General features: G+C 33.0%; 1 protein-coding gene across 5 annotated transcripts in view; it reads right to left on the bottom strand.

Annotated features, from left to right (window-relative positions):
* LOC123690827 (integrin alpha-PS2) overlaps nt 1–26,798 on the bottom strand; it is a 102,095-nt gene that overhangs the window by 56,742 nt on the left and 18,555 nt on the right. For all 5 annotated transcript variants that reach the window (XM_045634899.1, XM_045634900.1, XM_045634902.1 and 2 more), the window contains exon 2: nt 15,428–15,585. In XM_045634899.1, coding sequence (XP_045490855.1) covers nt 15,428–15,585 — 158 coding nt within the window. The remainder of the gene's footprint in view (nt 1–15,427; nt 15,586–26,798) is intronic.

Below are 26,798 nucleotides of genomic sequence, written 5' to 3'. Positions count from 1 at the left end.
ATTGTTATAGCACATTACAGTAAACTAAAACCACAAAGTATAACTTAGATGCATTAAGTCTAGTCTAGACAGAAGCCGTATAAAGCTTGTTGTCGAAGCTCAGTGATTTTAGTATAAATTCTGTTATGATTTAAAAATAGCTCCTAGTAAGTTGGTTACTCAGACATATTTATTCAAAGGATTTTATGAAATATTATTATTTCGTTTAATCGTTTCGTTCGTTTAAAAGCTTTCGTTGTGGAGATTGACAAAAGTACAGTTACGCAATATCGCCATATTTGAAAATGAAAGTAAGTACATACATATTAGAAACTACTCTGTTAAAAGATATTCGAATTCATAAAACTGAAAAAATACTAAAATAAGAAAAAAAAACATCGGCAAGTTTAAATTTAACCAAGCCAGAAATATCGAAACCTTCACAAATTTAGAAATCCTCATCCTCATCCCAAATCCTCATCAAACATTATAAATAAATTACGTTACAGCAATAAAGACACTAACACACTATCACCCTAATTTGGCACGTGTGAAACAGCTTTACAAAAGCACATGGCGTGAGTCACGGGGAAAACACGACATTTCTCCACGCTATGGCACGCGATATTAGTCATAACATGGTCGACATGCCTTATCTCAGACATGTCACATTATTGATTTTAGAAAGTATTGTCTTGTGACACTGAATTATTGCAGGTTAACTAAATGTGCCAATAAGTAAACTGATGGTAGATAAATTAGTAGATTAACTTTTGGATAGGTGTAGTAAGTCGAGATATATCTTCGCTTAGTTTTTAAAATAGGCTATCCCATATATGTGATAAATATGTAACTTAGTCATCAGTTAATCACAAACCCTGTATTTAAAAGATGTATATCAATCTTTCATCATCATGATAAATTCGTTTTGAAATCACTCACAGTGTTTAATTACCCACCGAAACGCGGCCAACATTTCACGAACAAGACATTAAACCGCGGTGAATGTAATTAATAAAATACTTAAAATGATAAAGTAAATACAATTTTGATTTCCATACAAGCCATGTATGTCCGTCGAAAGCTCTTGAAGCGATATGTATCACGATTCCTTTAATGGCATGCATTATACTGCAACCAGTAAATTATAGTCTTTTTATTGTTCTTATCTTTCTTGTAAGAAATTAACGGAGGCCACAATAGCGCGGCAATTTCTTTGATATACAGGGTGTTCAATGTTTGGTTAATGGATTGGTGTAAGGATAGAGGCTTGTAAAAGAATAATGAGTCAGAATATACTCTACCTACATTGGTATTTCCATAAAATATGAAGAATGTCAAAGTCTAGTCCCAGTGTTTTTTTTCTTCCTTATTGAACAATAAAACTGAACACAATATTGATTGGAAAAAAACGCTTACATTTTTTTTTGTAATTTTTAGAGCAGCCTGTATAAAAATAATAACTAACGATACCCTTCATTAAGACATTAAATTTCGACGTCGATTTGTTAACAACGATTAAACCATTCGACTTATATCGGTCGCCATTTTGAGAAACTTATCTGATGACAGGACTCGGAGTGCTTTTAAAATGTCTACGGATGTGATGAAATTATAATTGAGACGTTTGATTGGTGGAAAGCAATCAAATGATATGAAATTAAGTAGCATTTCGTTTTAATCGCTTGGATGTGAATTTATATCGACACAGTATTACAATGGACGTGATTGTTAAGCTGAAACATTACTGAAAAGCTTTTAAGTTTAATAACACAAAAAATTGTTTGTAAGAAATCAGATAGTTACACTTTTAATTCGTCTGTATGGATAATAGAATTGTTGCAATTATTTTTATTTGCTCTATCAGTATAAAAACGTGAAAACAACAGACTTATATAAAATACTAAACACAACCTATATGTTTTTTTTTAACAATTAAGTGATTATAATAGTGATATCCTATTTTTAGCATAAATATTAATGTTTTGCTCTGTTCATAATATTTGAAGATCGATTTAAAAATACTTATTCCTATCTATTCCTAAAGATTCTTTAGCAAGCATTGCTATTGCAAACCTTTATATATTAAAACAATAATATTGTTTCATTTAACCATATTTCGGTATCACTAATCACACTCACGACCACTCAACCGAATCATTGCCATGGCATTGTATAATTTGTAATAATTTCATCGAATTGAACGTAGGCGTCCCTAGGGTGTGGGGCCAGATTGGTGATATTACGAAATTGATACATTACATTTTGTTACTTAATTATGACGAAGAATAATATTTGATTATGTCAATCGTTCAACTAAGTCTTTGACTGTCTTTGATATTAAATATGATAGTGTCTCGTGATATTACAAAGTGTAATTATTGGATTTGAAAGAAATACATAGTTATAAAATGTTAACGTTAAACACTATAGTGTGCTCTAGTCTTATGTCTTAACCGAATACAAGCAAAAATACCAACGCGACTCTCGTCATAAAAAGATTAAAAAGTTTTAATGGTCGATGAAACACGAAATGACGTCACGCAATGATAAACACACATCAAAGTATTCATTATGTCTGTACGTTATTTATATTTTCGGAGGGATTCACCCTCTCGATCCGGATAATAATTATCACAGGTGTGCCAGTGCTCAGGCCATTAGCTAAAAACGCGTCTAAAACATTGTTTATAATTAAAATGTTTTAAATTGTATCATCACCTTAGTAAGGTAACGTTACATTTTATTAAAACAGCAAAAGTTTAGATGATATGGTATTACTCTATCACCCCAAAAGATCACACCATAGTTGATAGTACCCTAACGTATTCCACGTGGCCTCGAATCTAAATCAAGAATATAGTTGCAAATCAATTTTCAACATCCATCATGTAAAATGTACATATACTTCACTAAATATCCTATACCCTGAAATGTTTACGTTCAAAGCACAATAACCTTTAATAATTGCGCAAACACATGCATCACATAAACAGAAGTCGTGGGATCGGTTAAAAACTCTAATGAGATCATTACTCCTACCGTTATCTAAAAACAATTTAACTCGAACATCGATAAAACTGTAATTTCGAGTTCAATACATATTTATTCTAATTTCCATCCGCTGTATTGTTCTAGCAAACAATAAACTCCAGAGGCATCGGTGCGATGCGCGTGCGCAACGATCACAGAACCTGTCCTCGAGCCTCGAGGGCTTTGCTGATGCATGGCGTATGTCTCCGATGATTTCCACAAATATTTGACGTGTAATCGAATATCAAAGGAAAAATATTTCTTGATCTGTATTTGTATTGCCTTGGTTACGATTAATTATGTACTCTGTGTTTTATTAATACAGGTGGTTGACAAGTCTTCATGGCAAAGTAAGTATACATTCGACTCGTTACGGCCTAGTTATATTCAATATAATACTTATGGAACTTATTTTTATGTTAGATCAACAATGATGCAATACTGCATATTCGATTTTGATTTCATTGAAACGAGTCGTCATTCATAAACTCTACCAATGAAAACAGGACATTAGAACTTCTATCGTTATTCTACTAACATCAAGGGTACATGCTCAAAATCAACTAACAACCAAGTACCTCCAATCAATCAAGCAATGAGTAGGAAGCGTGTGTTATTTGAGCATCAATTAACAACAAGTGGTTGGGCAATTCATTCAATTCGAGACCAATTGCGCCCGGATTGACCGCGTAAATAATAGACCATCAGTCGCGTGTTGTCAAAACTTTGGGAATTGTCCAATTGTTACTGTTCTAATTTAATAAATCAACGTAAGGGGGACATGTGAGGGCTTCTCGGTGTGTTCTGTGTATGGTAAGGTTTATTTGTTGTTTTTATAGAGTTAGAACTGTTGTGACAAGATCGTATGGTGAGGAAAGTGGCGAAGAATAATATGTTCATTCTTCGCTTACGATGAAGATAAGTCAAAAACTTGGAAGCAATTATAGGGCTATTTGTACGAAATTTTAATTCTCCTAAACAGTCCTCGCATCTGTTATGGATAAATCATATTTTTATGAGTGCTTAATAACATTAATGGACTTGTTTATAATGAAGTAAAAAGGAAAAAAATGAAATGAATTTTTATGAAGAAAACACTTATAAACGATCATAAATTAATTGCAATCTATGTCGTAACCATGTTCTATATCCAAACGCTTCGGTTGCATCAACACCTAATTGATTCAATATATTCGCATCTCATTGTCGGCCATAAGTTAATCAATTTTAAGTAGAATTGCATGCAATATCAATAAAGAAGTCAGATGAATACCATGTGTTTTGGGGTCGATGAACCTGGTCCATCGTGTCAATATAAATGGCGATCCTGGAGCATCATTTGGTTATGCTAAATTGGGAGCATGTTGGAAATTTGTCTTTTAATTTGCATAAGATTTCTCTAAACATGAAAAAGGTTAAGGATGATTATCATCAAGGAACATTACATACGCAAATTTAAAAGAATTTTTTAAATCAGTCAAAGCTAAACTGATGAAAAGGCAATCTAAAATGAGAAAAGACGTTTATAGTGAAAATAAGGGGGGAAAGATCAAAGAGAGCAAAGGTTTAGGTCGTTGGATAATACAAACTTCCCAAGTTTTCTGTAAGTATTAAAATAAAATACACTGACCAAACCATACAAGGAACAAAGATCAATAGTTACTGGTAGCAAATATAATATTGTTCTGCATTGATTTACGCATTAAAACAGAAATGAACAGTTGCACAGAAATCGAACCCACTGCACATGTAATACACTAACACAGAAGACGAATGGCTCGAGCTTCGAAGGTATATTGTATGCTTGGAATTCCTTAATCTCTTCAATGGAATTTGGAATTTCAATGGTGCCTTTAATTTTAAGTCCTTTTAAATTTTCAGTAAAAATTTAAATAAAATCCAACATAATTGATTATCTTTTTTTCTTGCTTTTGGGGCAGAAACAAAAAATAGTTACCTAAACGTTTATATTCCGATCATTTTTTGGCTGATCATCTCAATGCAATTTTTGTCTACCTATCTGCTTAAAATTAATTCAAGCCCGACCTATTTACAATTTCATACTAATGACAAAGAATTTAAACAAGACACATAGCCATATTTGATTAAAAGGCAGAATTTACTTATTACAACATGTAAAAAATTACGTGACTAAAAACCATAATATATTTCGATGAGGAACGGTGCAATTAAACTAAAGTATCTTCGATGGAAAAAACGCAAACCTTAATGACTATCTTTGATTAATTCTAACCAATAGTTTATTGAGGACAGTTATATAATTACTTTATTATTAATGAAGGTACACAGTTAAACAAACACATTAAATGAATAGAAGACATATCGCAAGGCTAATTTTCAAAACAGTCGCTAAAACAAACAAATTGTGTAGCTAAAGATTTACTATACGAAACCAAATTAAATGTGGGAGGGCAATGACGACCCTATACCCTACGACTGGAAGAAATATACATATTGTGATGGACATTGTGCTTTTCTAGTAACGATCTGGTATCAGTGCCCGCGAATTTAAATTAATAATTTGACTGTTTTCCTGTATCAGAAAATTTATAAAAAATGTGAATAATAAAGACTATGACATCACTCCATGTTTTAACTAGGCGTACAAACATTTAGATATACAAGTTTTGACAAAACTAGTTTCCTTATAGTCGTTAACCCCTTACCGCATACAAAGCCATATATGGACGACGAAGTTTATGAATTTTTTATAGGCTAACTATAAACAATATCTAAAAAAACTACCTTACATCTTAAACAGCATTTCATCGAGAATTGGAATGTAATTAATTTAGACAGTGTAAATATTATCCATCAGCTATATTATAGATTTAGTCTAGCGCGTGCGACGGTTTGGGTGCGCGGAAAAAACCGTGATTTTCAAATTAAGATTTCAATATCAAAAACGTGAGTAAAGCCATGAAAAAAAATATTACTTCATTCTTTAGTCTTTCTAAAATAAGGTAAAACATTTGGTTAGGTTGTTTTTTTTGCTTTAATCATGTTTTTTTGTACTTTTCCAAATCTGTCATATTTGGCTTCGTATGCATTCCGTCAAAAATATATTATGTCATATGTGGCTTGGTATGCATTCAAGGATACTTTCACTGATTGTTCCAGTATCGATCCTGGACACTTTTATCTCACTGCCAAGCATGTAAATATCATATCATCATCAATAAATACAGACTCATGCTATATGCCACTGTATGATTTTTAATTAGCCGTTTCAGAGCAAATGCGAAAGTCAGGGAAAGCTCTTATTACCAAAAGACGTGGTCGTCTCTCAAAAACTTAGAAACATCAGCATCTCTGGAGTCTCCTCAGTATTTCTGACTAGCCAATTACCGCAAAAAAGCTACGAAAAACTCCTGCAGGACATCTAGATTTTCACTTTGATTCTGTACGATCTGATGGGATTAGTCATTACCGAATTTGGAAGAAGAACGCCCGTCAGTTATGCCTATATTGTTCCAATTTCGTTCCTTCACGTAATGTGAAAAATATAACGTGTTTAATTATGTTATAATGACAAACGTAATTGTTTTAAGCAATTTCACGAAGTATAAGTTGGCTGTGATTCTGGGTGTTATTTAGGTATCCATATAAAGTACTAACATTTCGCCCGCGGCCTCGCCCGCGTTTTCAAAGAAAACCCGCATAGTTCCCGTTCCCGTGGGATTTTCGGGATAAAACCTATCCTATGTGTTAGTCCAAGTTACCCTCTATAATGTTATGTGTGCTAAATTTCATAGAAGTCGGTTCAGTAGTATTTGCGTGAAACAGTAACAAACAAACACATACACATACATCCACCCTCACAAACTTTCGAATTTATAATATTAGTAGGATAGGATTTATGTTAAGTATAATATGTAGCATATCAGTTGACTTTTCATTCAGGATACAAGCTTAAGTTTAGTTTGGGGCTTAGCAACCGTGTGTGTGAAATTAGTCCGGAATATGTTTTTATTTTATTAATTAGTTACTTTTTTCTAATTGCATACGAAGCCATATATGACAGAAAAAATACAACAAACACTGCATACGAGTCCATATATGGCGCCGTTATATATTTTCTATAATATAAATAAATAATTTTTTTTCTCAATTTGATCTCATAATGTAAGGTCTAATAAACACTTTTTTGCAGAAAAATAATTTTTATTTCATCTCCTTAATAATTCATGCAATAAGGGGTTAAACTGTTTACACATTCACGTGTCAATTCAAAAACTTGTTTGCAAATAAAACAGGATTTTTAAAGTTTGTCCAAAAACGGTGAAAGATCTTTTTTGCTATGAGTTGCGACATGCCATTCGATTCTAACGTAAGGTTCAAAAGTTAAGAAAATCTTACAAGCAGGCTCTATTCATATAATAAAGGGATGGGTCTATCATTTAAAACGAAATAAAAAAGGAAACTAATTCAGCTTATATTTGTGATAAACGTAAAATGCTAGGAGGGTTCAATGCTCTTTGAATATGAAATAGCGGGAAAATCAGTCTGATTCATGCTCTATTAATTTATTTTAAACACTAAAACAATATAAACAAAAAATTGAAATAACTTTCGTTCAATGTGGTTTACCAACATTCACAAATAGACAAACATACAAGGTGACCTTAAAATTTCGTATTAATATACATAGAAAGCATCGATTTTAAGTTTTAGGTTTCTAAGTAACTGTTCCGAGAATCTAGAGTCGAAAATTTACGAAGAACTCCTTTTTGTAAACCAACAATTTATTTTGCATTTCGTTTCACATGTCGGTAACAAAAGAAAAAAGAAAGCTGTATGCAAATATTCGGCTTATTGTCTCATTCTCAGGTTCGATCCTTATTTAACTTGGCGAAACAACCTCAGAGTGAAGGCTCTTGTAGCAAATTTGTTACCTTTATTTATTTTGCATTGAGAAACTACTAAAGGGTAAAACTAACTTTAAATATGTAATGAATTTATAGCGTGAGATTTAACCCTATTATAAGAGCAAATGTGTCTGTCTGACTGTATATCCTATGTGTCATTGATATACTTTTTTCATATATTTTTCTTTCTATCAAAATCAACTAATAAAAATCTGCACCAAGAAATCCCTAATGCCATCAGGCCTTTTCTGTCAACTTTATTAAATTACTAGTTAAAGTTAATCGCAAATTTTGTATATATAAAGCCAACTCACACTTGACCAGTTTTATTCAAAGATAATTAAATACATGAAACGAAAGACTATGAATGTTTCGCAAATGGTTGCTATTTCGCCCCAAATGTGGTTGTAATCGGAGTATTCGACACTCAATCAACTTGTGGAGTAATCACTGTTAACTTGCTACAATGTTGTAATCTATATTAATAAACAACGAAGGACACAATTAAACTATTACATATATTATTTTGAGCTATTTTCTTTTTTCTTGACTTTTAGCTGTGCTTTTAGGTTATTTGCAAATTGAAAATGTTTTTTTATTCATTCAATGATTTGAGGATTTCAATAAATAATAATTATAGTTAGGTATGACTATATTCACGGTATCGTGCATCAAACTTTCCCTACACTTTCCACCCTTTGTTTCACCCTTGCAAGTTTTGTCACGATAACATATTATAGGCCGAGTATTTCTGCAATGTCTAATATCTAATGTATCCTTGTTCATCAAGTCGTTATAAATACTCAACTAGTATCTGATTATATACTATTATTTTTGTATGTAATGCCACAGATAATATAATACTATACTAGTATTAAAACTTAATTTGTAATTTCCCTGATTCATCGTCCTATTACGTATTATCATTCCATGTCTCAGAAGTAGTCATAAATCATAATATTTCCCTTTTTTATCTCTTCCGCAATAATCACAGACAAATCATAATATTTCTAAACGATGTTAGCCACAGATATTAAAAACACATTATTAAAGTTACATAATTATGGTAATAGTATTGAACATTTTGACGGTCCCGTCAAACGGGCCGGCGGAAACTGGATCATGTTACGGAAGCCCAGATGACAGATCTTGATTATCATTCATCATTAATTACTCTACTGTGACATTTTTATAAATAAAAGGAATTTTTTAACGGAATTGACGTTTACCGTTATGGGTGTTATGATCAACGAAATAAGGTAAAGTGTACTGTGTGTTCCAGGTTTTAGAAAAATTTAAGAAATAATATAGGTATGTACTATGTTGAACTTAAAATAAAATTATTGTACTTTAAATTATCCAGATAATCTAATTCATATACACCAATATATCTAATTAGATCTACTTAAAAACAAATATTCTCAAAACCTTTATTAACCGTTACACTATTAGCGATCATGATCACCTAACATCTGCGACCATTTCGAGAGGCCTTGTGCACCGGATATAGCGCGTTAGAGCCTACTCCATCGATTTGCACATCTAAACCCACTGTTAGTACTAATCGTGTAGGTAAATGTTAGATGACACGCTTTCTTTGCAGGACAAATGTTTCTATTTTTTTGTATATGGGATTATAGGAAGGAAGAGGTTAGAGGTTCCGGTGCCTCAGAGATATGTAAAGCTTTTGATTATGTCCCAAATTTATCTTCAATCATGACAGTTTACCATCTGATTGGACTATAATGTTTCATATTGCAAGTATGATGTACCGCTGATACTATTAAAGTTTTTAATTTATTGTAGGTATGGTATGGGAGGCAACTGAGCAAACGCGCCATCTTATGTGATCAGCGTCGGTCGCAAAGCCACAACGTCAAGGACATCGCGAATGTGTTACCGAAATGAAGAGATGAGAAAACAACTATTTAAAATTTAATACCTTTAAGTACAACGTGGTACAACAAAGAGTCTTGAAGCAACAATCTATCCTACCCAACACTCAAGTCACCCAAGTCTGAGCTTACTTTTATTCATATGCTAAAATAAACTAAGCCGTAAATCGCTTGTGAAATTTAATGGTCTGTTGATTCCTAAACAAATAAATCAAACAAACAATATAACAAAAGCATTGTATACATAATTGAAAACAAATAAGAGCTTACCGCGACTGGCAAGCCCACGGCGTTGATATAAAATCGAAAGCTCACTTTTAACTTGTCAATGGCGGACGTCCCACGCGTGGGCCCACGCAACCAAATATCGAGCCTACGTAAGTGTTTTTAATGTCTACTGTACCGATTGAATGTACTACAGTAATGATACAATTTGGTAAACATGTGGGAGGGAATATGTTGACAAATTTACATTATAATATTGTTGATCTAGCCGCTGTTGAAGACTTCGCGGAGGTTCTGTTGGGATTAAAAGTAAGTATGTATTAACATAAGTTATAAATATCGTGTGTACCTATTCAATTTCATCCAATTCGAACCAGCTGTATCCTGATCCTTATAAATTCAAAATATCCAAACCTAAGTAAACTAACGTGAATTGAACTTTTTGCTTTTCATTTTTTAAAATTTAAAGAATTAAAAATATTTAATATATATCTCAAATTTGTCTAATATGAAATATCATATTATATAATATCTATATAACAGTGTTTATTATTATATATTTCTTTATCATTCCTATATTTTAGATAATATCAAGCTATCTCTTATCAGCGAGGATCACGGCTCGGTCGTGCGAACTGCCTCGTGAAGGGACATACAAGTAATTAGGGCACAAGACAATTGCTTGCACTAACGCTAAGCAGTGTAAATAGACCGTAAAGGAATGTTTGCCTGTTGAATGGTTTGGCTATGCCTGGTTTTAGCATGTTTGATAAAAGGTGCATTCTCACTAGGAACAATATTATTTTAAAATTTAATTGGCTACATTATTGGTGATAATCAATGATTTTTTTATGTAATATCATAGTAATCTTTGTGTTAAAACTTCGTGATATAAATCTTAAAAAATATGTCAATTCGTAAACTTTAGTTACGAACTAACTATAAATTAAATAATTAATAATTTAATAGTATCCAAATTTGTTGCGCTTTATAACACGCATACCTAGTTACTAAAGCACCGATTTTGCTGAAATTTTATATAAAAATAGGCATTCAGAAAATTTTCCATATTTATTCAAATAAGAAGATATTAAATTCTGTACAATAGTAAGATTTTATCGCATACCCTACTTATTAATATTAACCACAGATAATCAATACTTTACATATATTACTAAAGATTATGAAATATATTAACATAACTGTAACTGAATAGTTCAAAGTGCAGTTTGGGTGCTCTATTGTTTAATTTGATACTTATCGATAAGCGGGTTCAATGAAATACCACGATACGGTATTCCTTAAAGGGTTGTGCGGTAAATGTCGATAATTTGCATAAACATTAAATTATTAATGCAAATATTTCATACATTCATCGTGGTATTAAGTGCAACAAATGTTGTTTGGAAATTCCTATATGCTATTCAAAACTCTAGTATTTTGTATAAGAAGACTTAAAAGTAAAGATAGGTATTTAGTTATAATTATTGCTTTATTTATAGCACTACTTCATTAAGTTATGTTATGCTACTGGTGGAATAGGTAGTCCTGAAGTTTATAGTTAATTAGATAAAATTATTATTTACATTAATAAATAAATAATGATAAAGCCTATTCAAAAATCAGCTATTTAATTAACAAAAAAGCACACACAATAAAAGCCATTCCATTTTAGCCTTTTGTAAAACTATCGATATCCAACACCCCTCCCTACTATCTTTAAGCTTTCTTATCGGACCGGTGATATTTCACAAGCATGATAATCGACGATGGCTTCTGTAAACAATCGAGTGGCTTTATCTCGTCACTTCACTATAAAATACAGATTTTTTATTACCAGATAAAGCCGAGAACCTGGGATGGATAATACGGCAATTTGGATAAGGGTACATGACCTTTTAATATGAGCTTTAAGGTTACACGTGATTACAGATCTTTTCATTCAAGCATTTTGTTTGAGGTAACACAATTAAACATAATATTATAATTAGACATCGGATTATATGCATTTGCATGTTTGCATATGCAAATGCATATAACTCTCTAATTACGCCGTTAGTGCATATTTTAGCCTTTTTCCTCCAATCGTGCATATTTCGTTAAGTAGCGGGAGTTTTAATTGGTTGACAAACCTTTATTAGCCAATCAGAACGCTCAGCGAGTAAACAAGCCCTATTTTGGCACGGTAAAATGGCAAAAAATAATGAAATGAGCTCCATTTAAGTAAATTTTGAGCCATTGAAAATAGGGCTAGGTTACCCTTTTCGGGCTAAAAACTTAAAACACGGGTTGAATTCCAAAAAAGGCCTAGATTTACCCCGAAAAGGTGGCAACATTGGGCTCGCGGGTGAAAAACGTCACAAATTTGCGCTCGAAAATTTTCTAAAAAGCTTAATTGTATATTGCTACAAAAGCTATACTTAATTTTAAGAAAACTTCGCTGTTTTTTGATTTTGTATTGTGCATATTTTAGGCATATCAGCTGTTTTTGGTGCATATTTCGGCCTTTTTTAGTGCCTATTTGCATGCATATTTTGGCATTTGGTTAGTGCATATAATCCGATGTCTAATTATAATATTTTGTGTGTTGCTTTAAAATAATCTTGTTATTGTAGATAGAAATATTAAGTAAAAACCGAATCTAAACATAAATTGAGCTATTGCTTATTTAAAATAAATTGGTATTACGTATTCAATTTCCTAGGTACCTACATAAATACAGGATACATATTATTAGTGATGTATAATTTTATGACAAATCAATCAGTGTGATATCTATATCATTAAATGACCCCTCAGAACAAACCATACTAACAATAAAAAGCACGACATAAAAGCTATGCATCCATAGTACAACTACACCATACCTTTTCAATGACTCCAATTAATCGGTAGCGAATTGACCGGTCCCCCCACGGGACGCCCACCGCTGACCCACAAACCACTAACGTAATCGTATCTCATTAGCAATGCCAGATCTAATTTTTCGGTAGAAAGTTAACTTACGTCAGAAATAACACCTAATCGCAGATGAAAGAATCGTTTGAGATTCACAGAGAAGACGAGATAATAATTTAAAGTAACAATGAAACATACGCGGGCAACAGCTAGTTATAAATATATTTAACCTAAATTGAACGTCGCTAACATACAATTATTGCATAAAATTTTTGGTTGATAAACTTATTGTTAAAAGTATGAAATCGATTTTTGCTTTTAGGAAAGCTCCATTTAAATACTCTTCAAAAGAAAACACTATCTACCAAGTACACTAGCAAGTCTCATTTGTCCGGCTCGTGCATGAACTATTTATGGGTATATTATCCCCGATACAATGCCTGTATTTAAACTGACAAAGTAATAAAGACGACAAACGTTTTGCATGGCGCTATCTGCAGACGTTACATATTGCATCCGTTCACAACAAAGACTGCCTTATGAGTTGGGAGACGTATTTAAGAGTTGAGATTAACGAACGTATTAAAAATTGAATCAATAAAATACGCACAAGAGTATATGAATATGCATTGATAAAAAAATAATTAGTTTGCGTGAACGTCATGTTATCGTGCGATAGTTGGTCCCTTACAAATTTTCTTTTCCATCAATTTTTTACAGTTTTAGAATCCTTCTATTGGTATAAAAAGTTCAAGTTCATGAATACCCAATATAAAAGACAGATTTTCATTCTAATCGTACTGTAACAATAAGGAAATAATATAAACTGTCTGTTTCTACTCTCTGTAATTTGTGAACATTAATTATGTAGTACTTCTGAATGATATACATCTTCACATTGAAACATCAATGCGTCATCTCCTGAATTACTGCTATTCTAATCGAACCGCTTTAGCCAGAATTTATATTCATTTGTATCACGTCATAGTAGTTTTATAAAGTGTGGATGACTGGATCTTCAGTATTACATTCAGTCACAAAACAATTGAGATATGTTTTGTAAAGTATATGTTGCTTACATATACTTTACAAAACATATCTCAATAAAAAATAAATATTCGATACCAATGACCTATTATACTAGTAGACGCGGCATACGCCAACATCATTGCACTAAAAAACAGCGTAATTAATACATACCTACTTACTAACGCATTATCACCAATACAGTTGTTCTCTCTTTCACTCTCACGCACGAGACATAATACATGTCTCACTCATGTACTTCGTAATAACAACTGCTGATTAAAATACAAAAAGAACGTCCAGCCACGACGCTGAATGGTGCGTGACTAAGTGAAACTCGGGCACTTACCTGAGTTTTTTCTTGCCAAAATAGAGAGCGGGTAACGTATCTAGCTCTTTTATATATCATAGTTCGATACACAATATTCTGAGCAAGCTATCAAGTTCCAAGAATGTTTCTTTAAAACCCTTGATTTTCCTGACAAATATCAAAAAGCCTTTAAACGTGGGTATTGTAAATCAAAAGCGCGTGCGCAGTGCCTGTCACGTTGCGCGGGAGCATCGCCATTCAAACCGAACACATTCATAAATCCTGCTCACCACAAGTAAGAGAAATGCCTATCCATTGAACGCCAGGAAAGGTGATTTGTTTCCCAGCCTCATAGTTCACCGTTGGTTCACCGTAAATGGAAAGGGTACAATTATAATTTGTTGCACGTTTAGGCATGTCAGATGACTGTGACATCTCATGGTTGCAAAAGGGTGGAAGGTCAGAAACGTGAACCTAATACTTAGTTTATCTCGGGACGTTTGACGTAAATAGTTGTAGGGCGTTCTGGTTAAAAATAAAATGGACGCTTTAAAAATATTATCTTATTACTTCGCAGAACTTTATAATTTTAGATTATACAGAGGAAGTTGTTGATGGTTATCCATTTATTACTATAATACTGATTGCATTTTAATACGTGTTTGCTTAATGATACTTGGATAACGCGCTAACTGCGTTAATAACGTGTATTTTACCTGTTAATCATTTTATTTTAATTCACGTTATAAAAAAAGTCTCGGCAAAGACTTACGTGTTTCTTTAAAATACGCATCGCTTCTGTGCCAAATTTTCTTTCCATCCATTCATAATACGTTAGCACAACACACAATCATTGTAATACTAGGTCACTGTTTATTTTTAGAAGGCGCTATCCAAGATTTTTTTCTTGCGAGTTATTTAACCTTACATGTTAACGTTTTGTTTTCAAACCTTTTCCTATACTACCCATCAAATTCACCAACTCGAGCAACCTGCAAAACGTGGCAATTCGCAAACAGTCATTAAAGTAGAAGTTTACATGAATAAAAAGGTTTCGAATTCCAGTACCTCTACGATATCCAATTGCTTGCTATCAAATCTTGCCTTCATAATCTTTTACCTCTTACCAATTTTCCTAACAATAAATCCAGATGCATGGCTCTTGTACTCACTTCTATTCTTATCAAACTCCATGAGGCTGCAGCTCTGCAGAGGGTTGGCGAAGTCCTCAGACGGGTAGCCCCGGCCGGGCTCGCAGCGGTACACCGCGCCGGGCCTCCGCACGCCGTTCACGTGGTAGGGCTCGTCCTCTGGCGCTCCCACTAGGATCCTAGAGAAATTGCATTCATTAGTTGATTGGTACTTTGGGTTATAAAATAATAAATATATTCTCTTTGGTCTTAATGTTTATTGAATTTGTACAAGGAAAATAAATTGAATTGTAATGTGTTCGACGAGTCGAACATAAGCCATCAGTGCGTAGATAACCCAAATCTTAAAATCTAAAGCAGAGACCATAGAAATATGAATTATTAATTCATCGCATTTAAGTAGACATTAAGTAAAGATTAGTTGATACCAACAAAACCACAATATATCGTTACCAAAAAAAATATAATTTACACTAATTAATAATTTCCTATCCCCTAACATCCAGCATATTAATTACAAATCCAGCACAATAAGGTCAGACAATCCGTGCGCTGGCGCAACGCCAGCACGCATATAGCGCGGGTTCAAGCGCCCGCGCCGGTTCGCATCGCCAAAACGTATTTGTGTATCACTGATTCACTGTTGACAGCGTTTGTTTATAGTTTTGGGATCTGAGGTTTACTAGTAGCTTGAGTATGAAGTTTTGATAGAAGATTGGACTAGATTTTTTGGTAATGGAAAGCAATGAAGACTTTCCATTACTGGGACCTGTCCTAAAATTGTCCTAAAATTATGTATTTCTCGATCTGGATTCTACAAGGATTAAGGAAATTAATTGAAGTGAAAATAGGACGTACTACGACGAGTCTACCAAGTATTAACACTCTATATATCTTATTAAATACTCTATATAAGTCTTCAAATTCATGTTGCAGTACTGTTTTCATGTTTAAAATAATTGAAAAAATCTAACAATCGTCTTCTAACATCGTCTTTAATTTGCAAACCTCATTTCAATGTCTACTAATAATTATATCCTAGAGGCCATTACAATTACTTGTAAGAACAATATGGTCAATTCTATGTACTATTTGTCCATAAAAGAATACGCATTTCTCCTAGAATATCCTGCGAGCGTGCGCGTGCGCCGGCGACAAAGATATTTCGGTCGACGGAAGAGGGAGCTATTTCTGGTGCGATCACACCTTCCCGGCTTCGCTCGCGAAAGACGTGTCTATGGGAAACCGACGTATTGGATTAAGCTCATTTCAAATGCTTTGAAAGTTAATTAATTATTGAAGTGAAACTTCTTTAGCGGGGTTGGAAAAAAATTTAGTGTAACATTTTTTCGTTACGCGTGACATTTTTCCGTTCGCACCATCTTTTTCTTATTCCTACCACCTGTGCCTACCACGCGTGATAAGACGTATTTCTGTAAAGTTGCATATAGTAAATTAATTTTTGGAAAATAAGGTCATAAAGAAGTTTCACTTTTTACGTGTGTTCACTATTACACGCACACATTTTTTTTATAACTATGTTTTTTTGTAGCCCGTAGTTCTTTTTTTAACATTTCTGCTGCTACATAGAGCAGAAATGTTAAAAAAAGAACCTGTAAACTCAATTGTAGATGTCACGTTTAAGAAATGATGTTGCAAATATTAACATTAGACCGCTATAATAATAGGCAACAACTTAATAAATAAATTGATCAACCATAGGTACTAATCTTACAAGAATCATTGTTAAATCCTTAGTCAAATGGTTTTTAAACTAGAAGCAAACAATGTGCTAAATTGGTCCACGTAACCGATATAAATAGTCAAGTACACAGTGCATCAAGACATTATAATGCCATTTGCTAGACCTCAATCAAGATCTTCCGAGTCGCGCAAATCTCGTCAAGGTATCGCTATCGTTTGCATTACGACTGCTGATAAAATTGTTTATATACTTAGTATTTGCACTGGAATATTTTAAAGTAGGTTGAATGATTCTATTGCTACACGGGTTTTTTATACAACAAAACGGGAATGAATCGTGCGAAAAAGCAAGTGAAAAAAGAATCAATGCTCCTGAATTTATAGGAGGTATGTCGAAAGCTGAAGAGTATAAAAGAGAAAATAACGAAGTGAATTCCAAAAAAATTAAACCTAATTAGATCTAGAAGTTAAAAAAAAATGTTGTGTGGTTTAATGAAACCACGGTAAAAGTGAAACTTTTTTTCACACTATAGACATTTAACTAAAAATTATCGTATTTGTACGATAATTATCGTACGTATCGTGCGTCACGCGACATGCGCTACACAGACCAAAAAGTTTGAGACGATGTAATAAAAGTTTCACTTTAAAAATGATCTCAAAAAGTTCGATCTCAATATAAAGCTAGACACACTGCTATAATATGCTTAATACTTCAATTCATAATTATTCCCACTACTGTTCGATTGTTTCATATATGAAAAATTACAACCACAGAACTAACCGCAATAGACATAAACCAGACTAATATTGGAGGAAAATTATACATCATGTTATTCATTCAGTAATAAATAAATCCATACTAATATTATAAATGCGAAAGTAACTCTGTCTGTCTGTCTGTTACTCAATCACGCCTAAACTACTGAACCAATTTGCATGAAATTTGGTATGGAGATATTTTGATACCCGAGAAAGGACATAGGCTACCTTTTATTGCGAAATATGTACCACGGGCGAAGCCAGGGCGGACCTCTAGTAGTTCATATGATGGTATTTGTACAGTCAGCGTCTGTCGCAGCTTTAATTGGTGAAACGAATCAACAATGTCAAATTTGCTTATTGGAACCATGACTGTAGCATGACGTCATCATGTTAATATTAAAATTAATACTAATTACTCATGTTGTTCCTAAGTCTTGTTTTAAATTATATATAATTGACGATTAAAACAATTTAAAAACTAGCGAAATTAACTAAATGATTTCACTAATAAGACATTTATTTTGTAGAGTTCACAGTTTCCCAATTTATGGAAGAGTTATTGATATCTGGATATTCATACATTCTATACATTTTAAAGAGGCTTTCACTGGTCTTCATAAATTAAATATGGTATATCTGAAAAAAGTTTACATTGTCATCACGTACTTTGCTCTGCTATTACGTCTACGTTACTGTGAAGAGTGACATATACTCTATTTTCATATTCTTTAGCTTGCATCATGTATTAAGAGTCAAAACAATGAACGTTGACGAAGATAATGATTATCAACATATTTGTCGAGTTGTGTAACTGGAGCGAAGGTGGTAAACATGAACATGATAACGTTTATGTATTCCACAATCCACAGTGTTACCATTTTGTCTCGCTCATTTGAATACTAATCTTTAGTTATCGGTCGCTAACTATCAAAGGATTCGCAATTTCAATTTATAATGTGTATAGATGTTTAATGTAAGGTGTGTAATATGATGTTTTATTTCGTTTAAGATTAGAATTAATTAAGTTTTGATTAAAACTAACCTAAAATAGTTTTTTAGAACTACAAAAGAATTTCCCATAAAACAGCAACATTAAAATATGTAGGTACTATTATATTAATTCTTTAAAATATAAATTACTTATTACTATTATATAGCAAAAACTGCCAAACAATAATTCTACTTTCAACAAATAATCTGAGAACAAACATTTTTATTAAGTAGAGCGTTTGCAAAACAGCCGCCACAATTAACCACTGTTTAAATAAAAAGATAACGTTTCAAGAAACTCGTACAAAGTAACGAATAAAGAGGTTATTAAAATGTATTCAACAATGTCTAAGAAAAGCACAAAAACGTTTAAATTGTGAACTCAGCCGGGATCGAACGTTTGACCTTAGACGAACTGCGATAATTATTCAAACTCAAACTCAAACTCAAACATTCATTTATTCAATTAGACTACTATTTAGTAGCACTTTCGAATCGTCATTACATAATTATTTTAACATTTACCACCGATTCGGAAAGCAGTGATCTATGGAGAAGAATCGGCAAGAAACTCCATAGTTGCTCTTTTAAAATCATGTAAATATTACAATATATGAAACTTATATCTAACTACATAATATATCATAATATGCCAATGAACTGTCTTGTGGTTTTACGCGACAACCCTCCATGGGTTTTTATCGTCCATATATTCCTGAATATTGTAGTACGCTCTCTGAACTAATACATTTTTTATATAAGTTTTAAATTTAGAACTACTAAACTCTTTAATATTGTGAGGAATTCTATTGTAAAAGCGTATACCTTGACCCATAAATGAATTTTTAACTTTAGCTAATCGGAAAAATGGCATTTCAATTCTATTCCTGTTCCTTGTGCCATAATCGTGTCTATCTCCTACTCTTGTGTGTAAGTCGGAGCTTTTGTGTACATGCAAAATATTATTAAATATATACTGTGATGGTACAGTAAGGATACCAGTATTCTTAAAATGATCTCTTAGTGAATCCCGAGCACGTAAATTATATATAGAGCGAATGGCTCTTTTCTGTAAGATAAATATAGTTTCTATATCTGCAGCCCTGCCCCACAGTAGAATTCCATAGGACATAATGCTATGAAAGTAGCTGAAATAAACCAGTCTAGCCGTATCTTCATCGGTGAGTTGCCTTATTTTTCGGACTGCATATGCAGCTGAACTGAGCTTACCTGCAGCGGTGTTGACATGGGCTCCCCACTGTAGTTTCTCGTCCAATGTTAACCCTAGAAATACAGTAGACTCAGTAGGATGCAATACCTCCCCGTTCAAGGTAATATCTCTGTTCAACTTTTTTACGTTAGGAAGTAAAAATTCAACACAAGTGGTTTTTTGGCATTTAATAATAAATTATTGGCATTAAACCATTCAGATATGTGTAAAAGAGCACTGTTCACTTCGTCAACATTTGGGTCATGCCTATCCACATTAAAAATTAATGAGGTATCATCTGCAAACAGAACTATTTCACACCTATCCTGCAAATAATAGGGAAGATCATTGATATATACCAAGAACAAGAAGGGACCTAAAATTGACCCCTGTGGAACACCAATGTTAATTGACGCACCGCTAGAACGTTCTCCATTAACAACTACAGTCTGTATCCTATCATGCAGGTATGACGCTATGAGGTTCTGTGCTTTTCCTTTAATTCCATAGTGATTAAGTTTACGTAACAAAGTACAATGTTCAACGCAGTCAAATGCCTTGGAGAGGTCACAAAATATCCCCAGAGCATTTTTTGAGTTTTCCCATGCTTTATATATATGTGTTAGAAGTGCAACCCCAGCATCTGTGGTTGAGCGCCCCTTTGTGAAACCAAACTGTTTGGTGTGCAGTAAATCATTAGATGCAAAATGACTACTCAGTTGGTTTAATATTAACTTCTCGAATACCTTACTTAATGTTGTAAACTAAAATATTTTTTAACATTTATCACAATTGTATCTTGTATGTTAACAATAATTTGTTGTAGTTCGTAGTTGACGACGACGTCGAATCAGATTATCAATTCGAAATATATATAATTGTATTGGAAATGTTGTTAATTCGTATATAATCTACATTCTACATATTATACATGTATCCACTTAAGAAGTTTCATAACAGCCACATCAATTCGACGACTATAGTTAGTCGAATTTATGTGGCTGTAGTATAAACATAAGTACTCTTTAAACAAAAGCTATAACTATAGGTCTATATCTAAAAAAGTATTAAGAAGTTGCCCTACACTCTACAGCCTACAAGCAAAACGTTATGTAATTATATTCAAAATCGTACTTTTCATACCGGTGCTGCGTACTGACGCAGCATAATTGATTGTCTCTCGCCGCTGATGCGTATCAGGACATTCCTCAGAAAACAATGACACCTATGTGCCCACTGCCAACCATGTGTCAACTGCCAATATGTTGGCGTATCACTACCATATTGGCCCATGAGTTATGAATTAATTGCAATGGTTTGCTGCTTGCTAGCTTTGGCGTGATTTTGGCTACAGATTCGACTTCATAAACATATGGGTATTTCACTAGAGTTAGTCGGTTTTCTAGTCCTTTTAATCTAAATTTCACAAGTCAAGTTTAATTTCCCGGTAAGAAACTCCTATTGATTTGAGGGTGTGAAATATTCCATAACATTTTCCAATCTATCATCACAAAAAAGTACCCCAAAGTAAAGATTGGCCCAAGCGTTTGTCACAAGCAAAAGGTCAACACAATGTCAATGAGCCCAGCTCTCTTTGTCCCATTAATTGTGAGTGTGATTGATCGAGATATATTAACTTGATTTATTAGCTCATGATTACAAGACCGTAAATATGGCCGTTATTTACTTTTATGCGAAGTTTTTATTTGCTCTTCATTAACTTGAGTTGAATTATATGAGAAGATGGAACACGGAAAAGAATAGTGCTAAAAAAACAACGTATTTATTGCATTGATAGATTTACGTTTACAAACAGTTAGCGTTCGATCTTCTGCGAGAGATGAGTTTTTTCTACTTACTAGCTGCTTATAAATACTTACATATATAATTTGAGATACACAAGATTTTATCCTGGCTATTAAACAATTAATTATAAAAGACTGTGAACTGATTATTATCAATTGTTTTCTAGAAAATGGTAATAACAAGGTTTCGCTAAAAATGCAAGCAATTCCTCTACAAACTGCGTATCTGACGATGATCATCTTATATCTGACCCTGCCCTGAGTAAATACTGCAAAACCTACCTTCCCCACTAGTAATAGGGTGAATTTCACATTGAATATCCATTATCTCTAATGGTTACCTTGACCGTAGAGAATGTAAGGGCGCACCCTTTACGGGTCTCAGAATGTCTCAATTAGTCACGATGTGGTCTAACCTTTATCTGAGATTATGTGTGCAGAGTTGATTTGTACCCTATTATAGAGTAGTTTGTTTCTTAAGATAAAATACACAGGAATATGAAATATCCATAGTTTGAAGGCGATTTTACTAGAAGGTTTTATTGATTTTACGAAACAAATATTATTTGTTGTACACATAGTTGTACACATCATTGTCCGTACAGGACATTACATTAAGGGCCGATTTTTCAATGCTTGGATAAAACTTATCCGTCCAATAAAGTATTACACGATAATATTAAAATGTCACGTAAACTGTCAAATACGGGCAATTAGAATACGTTTTTAAAATGGTAGTTTTATACATTGTATACATTATTCGATGAATAAGTTTTATCCAAGCATTGAAAAATCGGTCCTAAATGTAGAGATTTTTATTTTGTATATTTTAGTCATATTAGCTTAATTAAACAGAGCCAATTCATAAATGAACCTATATCAAATTAAATTAATAAGAAGCAGGTGAATTTCAAGATATAAAAGGTTCAAAAATATTCCGCACCAGCTTTTAGTGCCTAAAGCCTAAAGTAAATAATTTCCAGGGCATGTGGCGAACTGCACCTGTCGGCGACTTGTGAGACTACGCTCTGCACGTGTGTTTGCATTCCTGCTTCGTGTGACATTATAATTATTCCATTGTACTTGTAACAGTACTTGATAAAGGTTTGATTATAAAGAATGTTATTTTATGACCGCATGAATGTAATTAAGCAGTTTTAGGATGGAATAGGTAAAAACTGTATAATTTTATAAATATGGTTCTGCTTCTGTATTTTAAGAAAAAAAGTCTTCTAACTACGTATTTAGCGTTTATAACCTTGACAATTAAAAACATAGTACTTTCAACTCAATGAATCTGTACAAGTTTGTCAATAAACTGAAGCTTTACAAAAACCGCATGACGAAAGGATTTAATTTTGTCTGACCGTTGTGCCCTCTGACTGTCAGACGTCAATTGCTGACTTGGTGATTAATTTATAGATTAGATCGAGCAATATGGTCAGAAACAAAAACAGGCGCTAATGTAACTGGTTCTTAATTTAATTTGGTCTAGCAAGATATAACTGTCCGTATTTCAATCACAACTCTACATTGCTGTGTCATTCTATAGGCTTGTTTTGGTGTTTTTGCGACAGTCTTATGTTGCGTGAATAAAAACTAAAACTTTGAACATTGAATTAATCTTATAGACCAAACTTTAATGCACTTGTAATGCACTAAAATGTTTTGAAATTATTTGTAGGAAAAATAATCCCATCCTTATTGTGAGACCTCCTTTACATATAAAATACGATTTAGTAGTAATACGAATAAAATACTTTATCCATAAAACGCAATATATTTCTCCTTACATATTAAGTCATCATCATCTTATAGAACTAGAAGTCTTGTAAACCCCAATACAAAGTCAAGCAAAAAAGCAGTGTCCCCCCGCATAGGGTGCGTCCGGCTGATTGCCTCAATGAGAAGATTGCACATAATGAGACGTCCTCGTGAGAATTGCGACAAGCACGCGAAAGCTGCAGCTAAATACATTTTTCTGAACTTGCAAGATCGGTAATATAATTGGACATTATGTCACATTCTTCTAAATGATAGGTCTCTAGGTAGAGTTGTCGAATACTTCAGAAAATATTCTTAAACTATATTTCCTTTCGTTCCAGTTATATTATCAGATTTTTAATGGCATGCTATTTCTATTATCCTAATTTGTTAATATAAAAAATAAGGTTTTTTTAAGGCTAATATTTAGCTATAGAGAATATGTAATTGCTCAAATTTGTTCTCCACCTCATGTTTGTCCCATTTTTTTAGATTTTATACGTTAAGAAATCAAATGTTAAACGACTTGCTGAAACTACATTATATGAATATAAAGAATGAATAGAGTCATGAGCTGATAATTTCTGTCCACTCAGCATAAAATATACAATAGCACCTGTTAAATTCGAAGGTCGATAAGAAAACAATGTAGTCCCGTTTATGGCTGACAAAATTGCCCAACACACGGTTTCGGTTGATCCCAAATGCAAATGAAGGTGAAAGCAAAGCGTGGGACGCATTTTTATTGGAACGGTGATTTGCGCAGGCGGCTCTAAGCCCTTTAACTTGGATTAGTTTAATAATTGTAAATAGACTGCTAATATGATATTTTATTGTGGTGATTATGGTTTATTAATGTATGATTTATCTTCTAGTATTAACTTTGAGAAAAATGACTTCATTTTATAGAAGTGTGTCGTCATCAACGTGTTTCAAATTGAGTAGTTTAAAATGGATTCTCTAGTTTCAATTCAACAAATCAGTTTCATTATTTAGTTAGATTGACTACTGATTTAAATAATTCAGGTCCGATACTAACGAACAAAACATTTTTCCAATGCAGAGACACCTCTAGATATAATTGATAATAAAAGAGAACAACGCCTACGAATCCGGTCTAACCAAATTGCCTCACGAATTACTGCAGATTTTGGTTCAAATTCAAAACTAAAGCAGAGTTGCGTTACCTACTCGCTAATAATGGTTCAATTCTCGCCAGTTCACACTTGGCTAGAGCACGAGGAAACGTGGGAGTGTAGCCTTGTACTAATTTACCAATGGCTTGCATTTTAGATACATATAACGATAATGTTAAAGGTTTGTTTGAGAAATATAGGTATACAGTAATGATTTGCAAAATTGAAGATGTAATATGATTCTTGTTGGATGAAATTGCAAACATATGAGTCCATTAGAAACTTGGTTTCAATGAGGAACACAATTGTGATTAGGTATCTGTTTATAAATATACGATGGCTTTGCTAACAAAAATCTTTTTTAATAATGCATTTAATTTTAAGCCGTTAGAATTTCAAATTCTGTGATGATATCAAATACCAATTAATAAATAAACACTTCTAATTCCGGCACAATGTTATCACACGAAGAATTTTTTAAAAGACGTCGCTTGCAATAAAAATCCCATAGCAAGTTATACACAAGTCGAGTAACGGCAATTAGCACCTTGTCGCCGATCGTCAGTTATCTTAATGACTATCTCAGACCCCGCTGACTTACTGGCTAATTTGTATAATCATACTCATTTTAACGAGGTTCAAACTCATCACTTGTTCAACTTATTTCAAACATTTTTGAAGACCAAGAAAGTGTTACTTTATATGTAACATCAGAAGTTTTGAAACTATCTTAAATACATATTAGTATGGGGACACAAACACTTAGTGAGTACAAAGTTCTTGACACCTTTAACAAAAATCGGTAACACCTTCACAAAGCTGCAAATCACGACAGTTTCTATCACCTATAATAAATATTTGATAGGTACACAAACTTTTATCATCTCCTCACGAACTTTTGTTTCTTTTGAGATCGAAGCTTGAGACATAATATTATCTTTTTAAATTATGGGATATACAATAGATTTTACCATCTTATTCTTTAACTAGATGCGCACCGCGGTTTCACCCGCGTGGCTCCGCTCCTCTTGGTCTTAGCGTGATGATATATAGCCTATAGCGTTCCTCGATAAATGGGCTATCTAACAGAAAAGAAAAGAATCAAAAGAAAGAATTTTTCAAATGAGACCAATAGTTCCTGAGCTTATCGCGTTCAAACAAACAAATTAACTCTTCAGTTTTATAATATTAGTATAAATTTATCAGGATTTACACCAGCTAGTGTAAGAAATATCAACAGATTATTAGTCAGTAAAGAAAGGTTCATAAAATTTAGATAATCTTGGTTTTGTTACCTACTGAATTACGTATATGCCGACTTTACAGCCTTTTTCCTCTACATTACACCACGCGTGTATTTACAATGTGAAGTGTGGAAATTTATGAAGCAGCAATCATCGGACGTTGTTTAGACTGTACCGTTGGAGTAACCTTCGTTCTTTATTTTGTCGGATTTTAATCGTCGCTTGTATTATGTTTTATTTGTAAGTTGAATCAAAGTTTTAGTGTAGTTTTGTAATTTAATTTTAATTATTTACTTAATATTTAACATGTCATGCATATATGCATCCATTGGCCATACGGCATACTTATATTTCAAGTGTCATATGGGACAAACTTAGAAATAGATAGAATTTCTGCTATTGTCTTTTTTAAATTTCTTCTTCTAACATTTGATCTACATTTTCATCAAACATCAAAGAACAATAATAAGACAATATATTTTTATCATTGCTTAAATTAATTTAACAGCACATTATAACGCAATCAAAATCCCAAACGCATGGTCACAGTACCGGGATCATAGTTTACCTTTGGCCACACACACGGTATACCGTGACGCGCCATCTTTATAATCTCGATTAGATTAACTGCTTCTTCGTTAGAAGCTCGTATGAATAAAAACTCATTTCACGGTAGTGAAGTCCGTCTTTGTTCGGGATATTAAAGTTTTTCAATGTTGTAATAGTTTGTTAATTATTTAACATTTGTTATATATTCAAAAATTACTGTTAACA

The sequence above is a fragment of the Colias croceus genome, chromosome 4 (assembly GCF_905220415.1).
Source record: "Colias croceus chromosome 4, ilColCroc2.1".
Taxonomy (NCBI): domain Eukaryota; kingdom Metazoa; phylum Arthropoda; class Insecta; order Lepidoptera; family Pieridae; genus Colias; species Colias croceus.
Note: the sequence above shows the minus strand (reverse complement) of the source record. Positions and strands in the feature narration are given on the sequence as shown.